General features: G+C 42.3%; 1 protein-coding gene across 2 annotated transcripts in view; it reads left to right on the top strand.

Annotated features, from left to right (window-relative positions):
* The first annotated feature begins 7839 nt into the window (after positions 1-7839).
* The window catches only part of JMJD8 (jumonji domain containing 8), a 28614-nt gene continuing 22275 nt past the window's right edge, over positions 7840-14178 (top strand). Inside the window, exons 1-3 of one of the 2 annotated variants that reach the window (XM_077449548.1) lie at positions 7840-7915; positions 10489-10621; positions 13714-13806. In XM_077449548.1, the coding sequence (XP_077305674.1) occupies positions 10530-10621; positions 13714-13806 (185 nt within the window). In that variant the 5' untranslated portion in view covers positions 7840-7915; positions 10489-10529. Of the gene's footprint in view, positions 7978-10488; positions 10622-13713; positions 13807-14178 lie in introns of both variants that reach the window. The other variant, XM_077449549.1, reaches the window with a different exon arrangement.

Raw genomic sequence — 14178 nt, 5'->3', positions numbered from 1 at the left:
TAATGATCACAACTCTCCAATGTGCAGGCAGGACAGAGATTTATACCACCAACAAGAGGCTGGGCCAGTGAGCTGATTGGACAGGTGTGAGCAAGAGATCAGGTGTATTAACCCTTTATTTATAGGGCTGGTAGTATACATACCCTAGAGCAGTGATGGCGAACCTTGGCACCCCAGATGTTTTGGAACTACATTTCCCATGATGCTCAATTACACTACAGAGTGCATGAGCATCATGGGAAATGTAGTTCCAAAACATCTGGGGTGCCAAGGTTCGCCATCACTGCCCTAGAGAGGCACTACTGCACCACCTCATATGACTGGAGGTTTATATATCCTAGACCAGTGATGGAGAACCTTGGCACCCCAGATGTTTTGGTGATGCTCATGCACTCTCCAGTGTACTGGAGCATCAATGTAGTTCCAAAAAACCACAAAGCCGCTGTATGAGCACAACAGCATCTATATGGGCACAATATCATCTATATGGGTACAATAGTATCCTTATGGGCACAAAAGCCACATAAATATGCTATTGTGCCCATATAGATACTATTGTGCCCATATAAATGCACAATAACAGCTATATGGGCATAACATGGCATGTGTACACCCTTGGCTGCTACCTCTGCAGCTAAAGGGGGTAGGGATTGGGGAAGGTAAAACCGCAGCTCAACCACAGGGTTTTACCAACCCCAATTCTAATGGCACTGTGGCCAAATGCCACTAAGGGCTGGTTTACCAGTGTGACAGGCACTGCTGCTTCTCTGAAAAGTGATCCATTTTGAGAGGTGGTGAAGAGGCTGATTTAAGCCTATAATTGGCGTGCAATGCACGGAATTGCAATCTGGTAGTACAACCATTGTAGGTTAAATTCAGGTGGTGAAGATGCGACATATTGCCTCCTCACCACCTGCCAAACACCTCTGAAAAGCAAACTGCACTTTTGAGAGTTGGAGAGTCTGCAGCCAGAGTTGGAGAGACTGGGAGCGCGTCCTGTTTCTGGCCACAAATTGCTCCATCGATGGAGAGTGCCGACCAGTGCCACCTCATCAGTGCCCACCAGTGCAACCTCATCAGTGCCTCCTCATCAGTGCCCATCAGTGCCCACCAGTGCAACCTCATCAGTGCCACCTCATTAGTGCCCACCAGTGCAACCTCATCAGTGCCTCCTCATTGGTGCCCATCAGTGCCCACCAGTGCAACCTCATCAGTGCCACCTCATCAGTGCTCATCAGTGCCCACCAGTGCAACCTCATCAGTGCCTCCTCATCAGTGCCCACTAGTGCAACCTCATCAGTACCCACTAGTGCCGCCTCATCAGTACCCACCAGTTCCATCTCATCAGTGCCTATCAGTGCAGCCTCATCAGTGTCCACCAGTACCACCTCATCAGTGCTCATCAGTGCCCACCAGTGCAACCTCATCAGTGCCTCCTGATCAGTGCCCACTAGTGCCGCCTCATCAGTGCCCACCAGTGCCACCTCATCAGTACCCATCAGTGCCCACTAGTGCCACCTCATCAGTGCCCACCAGTGTCACTTCATTAGTGCCCACCAGTGCCACTTCATCAGTGCCCATCAGGGCAGCCCCATCAGTGCAACCTCATCAGTGCCTATCAATACTCAATCAGTGCTGCCTCATCAGTGTTTTAAAAAAACAAAACCCAGAGGTGACTAAATACCACCAAAAGAAGGCTTTTTGTGTAAAAAAAAAAAAAAAAGATAAAATATTCATATGTGTACAGTGTTGCATGACATGGCAATTGTCATTCAAAGTGTAACAGCGCTGAAAGCTGAAAATTGCTCTGGGCAGGAAGGGGGTGAAACTGCCCAGTAGGCAAGTGGTTAAAACGGTAATAAACCCAAAAGCAAACATTTATTATATTGCAGCTTACCAATCATTAGATGTGATGGCTGCATTTGTTTTCTTTTTTTTAGGCTTTCTTCCCTTTATTCTCACCTGATGATCTGGCCACTAAGTCTGCTGTTTTTTTCAACAGAACAAGCTCTAAATGTAGGTAAATGTGGTAAATGTAGCAGTCAGGGCTTGTTCACAACTTGGCTAAATTTCTAACACTTAACAAACGCTCCTATAGCGTTACTAATATACGGGCGTCAGACTGGCGTTTTTACCAGCGTTAATGACAAGTGAAAAATGCTCCCCAAAGGCCCTACGGGCAGTTTTGAACCGCTTTGATGAGCGTTAAGGCGCATTAAATCCGATCCACAAATGTCCCTATTCCATTACAGGAAATAAACGAAACCTAACGCCCCGCAACCGCCCCGCAAATGCCCCGCAACTGCCTGCCAGAGATTTTGTGGGGGGTTCCCATAGACCTGAATGGGAGGCGTGGGAAAGGCTTCAAACACCTCCTGACCCAACATGAGGCTTCCATTTAGAAGTGACGCCACGCTAACGCTTAATGTATTGATAATGTGAACAGCGTTGTGTACTGTCCATTGTATGATTTGTAGCTGTAACTGCAGTGTGAGCTGGAGTTCAGCTTAAGTTTGTTAGTGTATCTAAATCTATCCAAAGATGCCTCTGTGCTCCTTCATCCAGAATGGGGGCATTATAATACAGGATGTGTTACTGGCTGGACCACCAGGTGAAGACAGAGAGTGAAAAAAGAAAAGCCACCTGAATAGTAATCTGAATTAGATGACATTTTGGCTTTACGTTGGAAAGGCAGCGGGGGAGGTGTACACACAGCACAGCCAATGAATGCTTGGCATTATGGTGATAAAAAAAATCACGTTTCTAGAAACTAAAACAGGTAGCGATAAAGTGACTTACCACCTACTCACCACCCATCAAACATCCTCTGAAAAGTGATCCACAGCAAATTGCTCTTTATCTGGCTGTTTAACCACTTGCCGCCCGCCCACCGTCAAATGTGCGGCTCTTGTTCTGGGTGGATGGACCCTGATCTGTGTAAAGAGCCGTGTCAATCACAGCCGGTCGCATGTAAACACTGAGATGCCGGTAATCAGCGCTCCTCGCCTCACCACTGACAGAGTGTGTGGAGAGGAGAGCCAATCAGCGGTATCTCCTCACAGAGGACATCTAGGTATGTAATCAGGGCACTGATTATCAGTGCCCTGATTACAATTAAGTGCCCACCAGTGCCAACAATGATTGCACACCACTGCCACCAATCTGTGCCCACAAGTGCCAGCAATCAGTGGCCATTAGTGATGCCAGTCAGTGCTGGCTATCAGAGCTGCCCATCAATGCTCATAACTGCAGCCCATCAGTGCCCATCAGTGTCTCCCATCAGTGCCGCCTATCTGTGCCCACCAGTGCTGCCTATCTGTGCCCACCAGTGACGCCTATCTGTGCCCAGTGCCACCCATCAGTGCTGCCTATCAGTGCTCATCAGTGCAACATATCAGTGCCCATAAGTGCCACCTCATCAGTGCCCATCAGTGCAGCCTATCAGTGCCCATAAGTGCCACCTCATCAGTGCCCATCAGTGCAGCCTATCAGTGCCCATAAGTGCCAACTCATCAGTGCCCATAAGTGCCGCCTCATCAGTGCCCATAAATGCTGCCTCATCAGTGCCCATAAGTGCCACCCCATCAGTGCCCATCAGTTTCGCCTATCCGTTACGCCTACCAGTGCTACCTATCTGTGGCCACCAGTGCCACCTATCTGTGCCCAGTGCCCACCAGTGCCACCCATCAGTGCCACCTATCAGTGCTCACCAGTGCAACATATCAGTGCCACCTATCAGTGCCCATAAGTGCGGCATATTTGGCCTCCTCATCAGTGCTGCCTCATCAGTGCCCATAAGTGCCACTTGATCAGCACCCATAAGTGAGGGAGAAAAATTTACTGACAGAAACTAAGAAAAACTTTTTCTTTTCAAAATTTTTTATTTTTTTTTATAAAAAATTAAAAACCCAGGAGTGGTTAACCACTTCAGTACCAGCCACTTATACACCTTCCTGCCCAGACCAATTTTGAGCTTTCAGTGCCTTTCGCTCTTTGAATGACAATTGCGCAGTCATGCTACACTGTACACAAACTAAATTTTTATCATTTTGTTCCCACAAATAGAGCTTTCTTCTGGTGGTATTTGATCACCTCTGGGAATTTTATTTTCTGCTAAACAAATAACATTTTGAAAAAAACATGTTTTTTTGTTTCAGTTACAAAACTTTGTAAATAAGTAAGTTTTCTCCTTCACTGATGGGAACTGATGGGGCTGCAGTGAAGGGCACTGATAAGGTGGCACTGATGGGCACCGATGATGTGGAACCAATGAAGTGGCACTGATATGTGGCACTGATAGGCGGCACTGATAGATGGCACTGATAGATGGCACTGATATGCAACACATATAGGCACTGCACTGATAGGGGACACAAGTAGGCACTGATATGTGGCACTGATAGGAGGCACTGATATGCAACATAGATAGGCACTGATAGGTGACACAAATTGGCACTGATAGGTGGCACGGATAGGCATGGATAGGTGGCACGGATGGGTATGGATAGGCGGCACGGATGAGCATGGATGGGCAATGAAAGGTGTCATGGATGGTAACTGATAGGCGGCATGGGTGAGCACTGATAGGCGGCATGGATGGGCACTGATAGGCAGCACGGATGGGCACTGATAGGTGGCATTGTAGTGTAAAGTAGTGTAAAGTATTGTACGGATGGATGCCAATCAGTGCCAAACAATAATGCATGCCAATCAGTGATGCCCATTGTGGGCACTGATTGTCATCCATTGTGGGCACTGACTGGCATCCCTGGTGGTCTAGGATGGCATACCTGGTGGTCTGGTGGCTTCCCTGGTGGTCCAGTTTGGGCATCCTCGTCGGGGGGGGGGGGGGGGGGGGGGCTGCGCTGATAATTGATATATATATATATATATATATATATATATATATATATATATATAAGCACACTAAATAATAGCAATAAATAAATAATATAAATAAATACAAATGAATAATATAAATAAATAGTAATTACACACTAAATAATATAAATAAATACAGTAAATAAATAAAACAAATAAATAATAAATATTATATAAATAAATAGTAAATAAATAGAATCTATCTATATAAATACTAAATAATATAAATAAATAAATACATTAAATAAATAAATAAATAATCCAAATAAATAATTAATAATATAAATAAATACATACAATGATAACAATAAATAGACAGTGAATAAAAATAAATACTAAATAATATAAATAAATAATACAAATAAATACATAAATAATAAAAAAGGGAATTTGGAGGAGGCTGAGAGCAATAAAAACAACTTTTATTATAATAAGAATATAATTGTTTTTCTTTCATCAGAATTTAGTATCTATTTCTACATATTATTATTATTATAATACAGGATTTATATAGCGCCAACAGTTTATCCAGTGCTTTACAATATAAAAGGTGACAGTACAGGTACAATACAGTAGAAAATAGGAGGGCCCTGCTCATGGAGCTTACAATCTAAAGACTCTCATAGACTAGGATCGCACTGTCCATGGGGTGCGTGCCTATTTAGTTTTTTATTTATTACAGGTAATTATATAGCGTCATCAATTAGGGTTGCCACCTGTCCAGGATTCACCTGGACAGTTGGGGTTTTGAATCATGTGTCCGGGTTTCAGTCCACTTGAAACCTGGACACAATATTAAGGCAGTAATGCAGCGCAGAACAGTGAGGGTGAGGGGGCACTATGCAAGCCACATTACTATTCTCCTTGAAGCGCCCAAAGGTGCCCTAGGTCTTTTGCAATCCTTTACAGAATCCCCCAAAAAATGTTTTTGCTGTGCGCCACTAAAGTGTTTGGGTTTGGCTTGAAGAAAAAGTGGCAACCCTACCATCAATTTCCACATCACTTTACATATTTTTTATTATACATCACATCAGTCCCTGCCCAAGGAGCTCACAATCTAAGGTCCCTAACTAACATTTATACATACACATACAAGGGCTGGTTTTGGATGGGGGAGGGCAATCAACCCACCAGGCTTTGACGCCCCACTTGACATTTGCAAAAAGTTGCTGCAACTACGGTATAACCTCAATTTTTAATGCAAATTGTTAGAGAGTATAAGTTGTTGATTTTTTTTTTGTTTGTTTTGTTTTTGATGTGTTTTGCTAGTTCCGGTATTAATAAATGACAGACTTGGACTATTTGGTTGCTGCCTGTGTCACTCTTCTATATTTCTATTAAATTACAGTTCATGTGTCGTTCCCTTTTCTTACACCAGATGGCGACATTGTATCCAGAAATGATACAATGCCAACTTCCATACAGGGACTTTATAAATGAGTCTTTATTATGTACTAAATCCTCATTCATAACACAGAACCGTTCCAAAATTGTGCCAATAGGTTTACAATCTTGTCATCGGCCTCATAACAAGATACCAGACGGGGACATTTTGAATCTATAATATTTTCACTTTTTTTGCAACATAGTTATATCTTTGATCTTATAAACTACGAGATAATGGTGTTGTGGTAACTTGCCCCAAAATAAAAAAAGGAAAAACCATAATAATATTATTCTTGATATCACTAGAAAAAAAAAAAGCCTTTGAAAATTAGTTTGCAATAACTCCATCAATATCACCAGCAAAGCAGCTTCATTATTATCCCATTAAAGAAGAAGAGAATTGTGCGCTGCATTTGGAGATTTCATAATTTCCCATGTCATGAATGTTAATTCTCCATTACGAACGCTAGTTTACAAGACCGACCGCTTCCAGCTTGTGTTTGCTTCCGAGCATGCGTGTTTGTACTTTTGTCCGACAGACTTGTGAACACACGATCGGAAAATCCGACAACACACATTTGCCCATGGAAAATTTTAAAACCTGCCATCCAAAATTTGTCAGTGGAAAATCTGATAACAATTGTCCGATGGAGCATACACACAGTCCGATCATGTGTATGAGGCTTAATTTTTTATTTTTGCTTATTTGTTCATTTTATTTGTATTTATTTTATTTATTATTAATAATTTATTATTATTATTATTATTATTATTATTATTATTATATTGTTATTTATTTTTCTTTGCTTATTTGTTAATTTTATTTTTATTGTATTTATTATTATTTTAGTTATTATTATATTATTTTACAATAATTTTTTTTTTTTTAATAATTAATTATTTTAAATAAATGTATTATTATATTATTTCATTTATTGTAAATATTGTTTATACTTCTTTAGTTATTACTGTTATTATGTCAACTAAATAAATAATAAGTAAACAAAGAAATAAATACAAATCTTAAACCCCATGAGATTATCGGACGAATGATCGTCCGTTTTTTTTAAATCTCAGATCGAATCTGATGAGTTTACTAAAGTCGCGAAAATTCCCGTACGACAGAGAAAAAAATTTGCAAGTGATGTCATGCTTTGTAATGCATTTGTATTGCATTTTCGACCAATGGCTGTACCGATTAAACGAAAATCGTACGATCTGGCATCGTACAAAAAATTTTTTTGTGCATGTCCGATATCGGATGAACTGTCATGGTTGGCTCTCAAAATCTCTGTACTAACGATCCGATTATCATAAGATTGATTTGAAAGTGTTATTTTCCGTACGATTTTCTGATCGTGTGTACGAGGCATTACAAGCATGAATGACTGTTATGATTACATTGTATCTTCCAACTCATTGTATCTCATTGTATCTCTTCACAGAGAATGGTTGCTGTAATAAAGCTGGTTAAAGGAAAAGCCAGGGTGAAGGCAGTGAGGCATTCTGGGTAACGTAGTCTTTTACATGCTCATTGCAGGTCTGAGCTGTGCTCAGGGTGGCCTGTAGGGACTCCATTCCCATCATGCATTGGGCAGGGAGACGTGTGGTTGCTGGTGAATGGCTGGGCTGTAGAGGGATGTGCAGGGTGAGTATAGGAACCTATAGAGTCCAGGACATCAGAAGCTTCTAAATACGTCTCCAGCACAGGTATAGAGGGAGGGGGTGGTAAAATCACTGCATTATCTACTAATGGAAGCTTACAGAAGTCTGCAATCCTTATCACCGCCGCACACTGGCCAGGCTCAGTGCGTGTGTATCGCACATATGGTTTATAAAGCGATGAATCTGACATTCACTGCAGGGGATTTTTGCCTGGCTTGTGTGTTTTTAAATGAGAGCGATTGATGAAAGTCACCCCTGGAGCTGGGGACGCGCAGGAAAACGCGTGTCACGCTTGCGGTGCCGTTCATTGTTAACGGCATCCCAAATACAGCAAGCAGATATGTGACCCTCAACGGCCAGACAGGTAGAAGGGCGACTTTGGCTTGTTTGTCGCAGGTAGGGCAGGCCGTTTGAAATGTGCGCAAAAACGCATGTTCAGCAAACGCCAGTTGTGGACCTAGAGCAGGGATATGCAATTAGTGGACCTCCAGCTGTTGCAGAACTACAAGTCCCATGAGGCATTGCAAGACTCTGACAGCCACAAGCATGACACCCAGAGGCAGAGGCATGATGGGACTTGTAGTTTTGCAACAGCTGGAGGTTCGCTAATTGCATATCCCTGACCTAGAGCTTGAGGTTGATGCATTTTTTGCAGCACATTTTACATTGTTTACATGTGTTTTTGCATTTTGGGGTTCGGTAATGTTGCTAGGAGGAGGTGTCTGTTGTCATTCAGGAAAACGCACCAAAAAAAAAATGCATTTTTGATGCAAATGTCTCACTGCCTGTGATTAGCGCAGCACTGCTCCGACTTCCTGGCGGGCTCTGCGCGTGGAGTGTGCGAACACGCCGGAGCTCATCCCTAGTTATTATACCGGCGGTCCTGTATAAAACAGTTGTATATTGCTTTAATGTTTATATATTGTTTGAAACATTGTTCTTTGTTGTATGTGATTAAAACGTATCGTTTTTGATCATGTGCTAAATAAATTGCAGATCTTTTCCTGATGAAGCAGCCTAGTCCGCGAAACTAGTAGAAATACTATCCATGACCAACTATCCCTCTGTGATCTTCCCAACCAGAGGAGTATTAGTTTGGTGATACACGTGGGCCGTCACCTATTTTTTAATCTATTACTGTTATTTCGGTCATGTATTGTGGATCAATAAACTTTTGTATCAATTTCTTTTACATGATTGCTCATATATGTGAATTAACTTTTGTTATATTGTACCAAGATAGTCCAACCGCCCCCTAGTCCTTTGGTGAGCACCTGTATCTTCTTGGAGCGCTTACAAACAAAAGTCTATATACAGTATCCCTTTTTTCCAAGCGTCTTCAGTCCGGTCAGGTGACGTCACAGCTCTCTTCGCCATCTTCTTCCTCCGGCGTTGAGTGGCTCCTAAACGCTGCCTAGAGCAGTGCCAACCAATTACATGGCAGCGCTATCGACAGCGCCCAGGCTCCGCCCCTCCCTAGACTCGCAGAGCGATCGGGTTGAATGATGCTAGGTGTTGCTCTTCCTAGACGAGGAATAGGGTTGGGTTGGTGAATCTGCAGAGGACAGGAAGAGGTTTAGGAGTAATGTTATTTTTTAACACCTTATTGTGGTCTCCCGCTGGCCAATCCTAAAGTTCAGCTTTGTGATTGGCTGTCACCCCAGCTCAGATCAGAGTGCTGGGAGCGCGCAGTGAGCGTGCTCTCCATACAGAGCAGCACCTTGGACACATGGGGCAATGTGGCATTAGGCATACCGCCCAACTTTTTGAGATGGGAACAAGGGACACCTATCAGCAAGAGTATGCAGGCATAGGACACACCTCTTGACACGCCCCCTTAAAGGAGAATTGTACAAAAAAACAAGATTGGTTAAACCCAAAAGTGCTTTTTTACCACTACTATTCCTTTTATATTGGCTTTTGTAATTTACAAATGCAGCAATTTAGAAATAGGATGAAAGGTTTAACGCTGGGAAATATTTTTTATAGATAAAATGTATATAAAATGCACAACTATATAGATCAGACCAAAATGAGGGACAAATGTGGAGGAAAGAGGGACAGAGGGACATTGCTCCAAATCAGGGACAGTTGGGAGGTATGCATTAAGGCCCACCCGCCATGCCGTGGCATACATGCTATTACGCTGGCAGGAACAGGTAGAATTGCCAGTGTTGGGTGCCTGTGGGGGGGAGATCACCAAGCGCTGGCACATGGAAGAAAGGAGAGTGAGTCACATGATCCCCTATACCTGGAAATACGGCGCCAATGCAGTGGCAGGCAAGCAAAGGAAAGGAAGTGCAATCAGATGGATGGACAGATATTAAAGTGAAGCTCTTGCTGCCCCCTAGTAATCACATCAATGTAATATGTCAGTTCAGACCGGTATTCCCCTTTATAGGTGAACTGCCATTTTTACTAGCCTTCGTGGAGATGATATAGAATGGACAAATCAGATAAGTTACTTTGGCAGATGCTTTTATTGTAGCATTTTGGTGAGGATCGGACTACAATTTACCACCATTGTCTGTTTTTTTTTTTGTTTTGTTTTTCCAGCTCTGGGTTGAACGACCAAACTGTGGATTTCTGTAGTCGGGATGGCACTTGTGACCGTTTTTCTTCTCCTCCAACTACTCTTGGCGCTGGCGCTGAATGAGGAAATGGAATGTACAGAGAACGACGGCGGTTGGTAGGTCTTACAGATAGACCAATAGCAATAGAATGGCGTTTGTTATCCCATGAAGAAGGGTTGTCTGTGTTTGTCCCAGCAGCCAATCAGATTCCAGTCATTGCCTTCCAGTACAAATTACAAAATGGAAGAGGCAACCTGGTTGGCTGGTGTGAGCAATTCAGAAAAGAAAAGTATTTATGTGTTGTACTGTATAGTGTAGAGGTGTATGTTGGTTGGTATATGTGCTACAGTATATGTGTGTGTGTGTGTGTGTATGTGTGTGTGTGTGTGTGTGTGTGTATGTGTATATATATATATATATATATATATATATATAATTTGTATATAAACAAAAAATATATATACATTGATGGGTGGCATTGATGGGCAGCACTGATAGGCGGCATTAATTGCCCCAGCATTGACTGGCATGGCTAATGGGCACTGATTGGTGGCGCTTTTGGGCAGTGGTGGTCACTGATCGTTGGAATTGGTGGGCACTGTTTTTTTACACCCTTTTTTTTTTTTACTATTGTAATCGGGGCACTGATGATCAGTTGGGAGTACCCAATCACTAAAATCTCATATAAGCTTGGTCGTTCTGAACGTCATTTGAAAATTTGTTTTCAATCAAAACATAATAAGAAGGGAGGAGGATCTCCTTCCCATGAAGAGGATAGGAAATTTTTTAGGGTATGGGGTTGTCACTGAGACGAGCACATAGACAATATTAATTGAAAAAAGTATTTGTATTGTACAAACATAAGACTCCTTTCACACTGGAGGCGTTTTTTCAGGCGCTTTAGTGCTAAAAATAGAGTCTGAAAAATGCCTCATCTGTAATTCCAGTGTGAAAACCGGAGTGACTGTATAATTGTTATCCTTAGTATGCATGTATATTTTCATGTTGCTATATACTTAATATTTAAAAAAAAAAAAAAAATAGATAGATAGATATATTCCTCTTCAATATACACTCCTGAAGAAGGAGGTATCTGTACTCCGAAACGCATTGGATGCAAGAGGATTATATTTGTCTTGTTAGGAAATGGTGATCATGTTATAGATGGAGAATACATTCCTTTTTCATACGTATTTTTTACTCAATGCGTTTAATAATTAATAAAATTCCTTACTCAAATACTCTGATGTTAATTAGGCGTGCCTAAAAGGTCCATCGTAGGGGGTTCTTTTGCTTTGCAGGGCTTTCACACTGGGGCGCTGTGCTGGCAGGACGTTAAAAAAAAAAAGTCCTGCAAGCAGTTTTTTTGGGGCACTTTAGAAACAATGTATCCACTGCTCCTAAAGCGCCCCCTGCCCATTGAAAACAATGGGCAGCGCCGCAGAAGTACCTGCAAAGTGCCTCAGCTGCGGCACTTTGCGGGCACTTTTAACTCTTTATTCGGCCGCTAGCGGGGGTTAAAAGCGCCCTGCATACCATCTGAGTAAATCAAACTCTGGTTATACCTGCTTTTTTTAATTTTTTTTATTTGTACTCTTATATATCCTCACTCCTCCCCTTTGCAAACCTCCCCTTCCTTTAAAACCGAGTATCCTGCTAGAATTTTGATATGTTACTGTGTTGTACACCATACCTGCATACCTGTATCTGTATGTACCCTACCTGTTTGACAAGTTTCCTGCCAGGGTATGCCCGTTTGGCTATGTACCTTTCATCTCATAATAAAAATTTACAGTTAAAAAAAAAAAAGCGCCCTGCTAGCGGCCGAAAAGTGCCTCTAAAACTACAGTAAAGCGCTGCTGAAACTAGCAGCACTTTACCACTGACGCGGCCGCGCTGTCAGTGTGAAAGGGCTCTTAGTAAAACACCATAATAAAGTATAAAAACAGCGGTGTGTAAACAATAACACAACAGCTTGAATTGTCAGATAATACTTGTTCCCAGCGAGTACATTGGTTTGGTTCATTGATTCATTGTAGACCAACGCGTTTCGCAGAGCTATTACTCTGCTTCTCCAGGGAATCTCAATAGATTGTCGTTGGGTTCAAAAGAAGAACATCTTTATAATCTCAGCAGTCTATATGTAAATCGATCTCGTTTTAGAAAAAAAAATATGTTACAAAGAAAAGATTTGCTCACCAACTTCATCAAAATATGTCTCTCCCAGTATGTGAGGAGCCAGGAACTGAGGGATGACCCTTCAGTCCATGGTAACAAAACCCAGGACCAAGTCTCAGGGACTCTGGATCCCACGAAGGTGGACTCGGGCAGATACGGCTTCTATACCCGAAAAATACTAAGGCATAAGAGACACATAATATTGTTTTTAATCAAGTCTATAACTTTTTTTTATTAAAATGTCTGCTGATCCTGCCACGAAGGTTCCTTTTTTCGGGCATTTCCTGTTATGGGGTGACAACTGTTCTCCTGTGTTGTCACCCTGTCACATGTCATCCTGATGACGAGTGCCGCACCGTCCCAAAGAAGTGCATGCAGTCAGGAAGTGGAGGGGATTGAGGAGATCAAAAGCACAAAAAAAACAACAAAAGGCAAAAACTGTTTTATATGGAAAATACATTATAAAGGTTTATGATACTCAAAGCTTTAGCAAACTAAATGTCCTTTTACTGGGGTTTAGAAAACCTTTCTAGCCTGACTGGACTGGACTGGGTTTAAATCAATTAAATCTATGCCAGGTGCTGCAAAACAAAAATTGTACAATCTCCTAAAGTCCCTTTTTTTTTTTTTCTCTCTCTCTCTTTTGTCTAAAGCATCCACAGCCTGAGTAGAAAATCCTGTCCCCCTGTTGTGAAAATCCTACTTGCTCTGTGTGGAAGCAGCGGTCCCTCTGCAGAAGCCCAACATGCCCCCTACTGAGTCAGAGCTCTGCAATCAGCAAGGCGCATACTCTATGCTTAGTGTAGGGCTCTGGCTTTGACTCAGTATGGGCTGTGTCAGGCCTCTGCAGAGAGACCACTGCTTCCCCCCCCCCCCCCCACAGGAAGCAGTGGTCTTTCTCTGCAGGCTTTGATGCCTCTGGAATTTGTTTAGCTGATTTGAACTGAAAGTTTATTTGGGCTTTAAAATGACAAGTGCTGCTCCTACTGACGACATATTATAGAATATTTTTGTTTCTTTGTGTTGGCAGGTCGTGGAACAAATACTCCCCGGTACAGGAGGAGGAGAGCTGCACAGTGGAGAGGAGAGATGGATCCATCACCTACACTGAGTTTATTGAACAGTGAGTAAGGGGGGAGGGGTGTGCAATGTACATACATAATAACAGTAACTAGCAATTATCAGACCGCTGCTAAATAATACTTTGCCTCCGGGCACATTGAATCCTGGAACAGTTGTATTCGGCTCTAAAATTTTACACAAATCTTCTTCTTTGTTGTATTTTGCCCATGAAAAATATCAGCTTAACCATCAGAATGATGAGTCAGATACTAGTGGGGCCTGGTGTGACAGATCCCCCATGATTAAGGTCCAAGGGGGCAGAGCAAAACGCGTCAGCCTGGGCCTGGTTGAAGCCCAGGCTGAGGTTGCCATATGCTTAAGATTAATGGGAATCTTTTTTGATGTGCGGCTACAGGGAAATTCTCTTCATCAC

The sequence above is a fragment of the Lithobates pipiens genome, unplaced genomic scaffold (genome assembly GCF_037356315.1).
Source record: "Lithobates pipiens isolate NorthernLeopardFrog02 unplaced genomic scaffold, aLitPip1_a1.2 Scaffold_22, whole genome shotgun sequence".
Lineage (NCBI taxonomy): Eukaryota > Metazoa > Chordata > Amphibia > Anura > Ranidae > Lithobates > Lithobates pipiens.
This window is presented reverse-complemented; position numbering and strand designations above follow the sequence as displayed.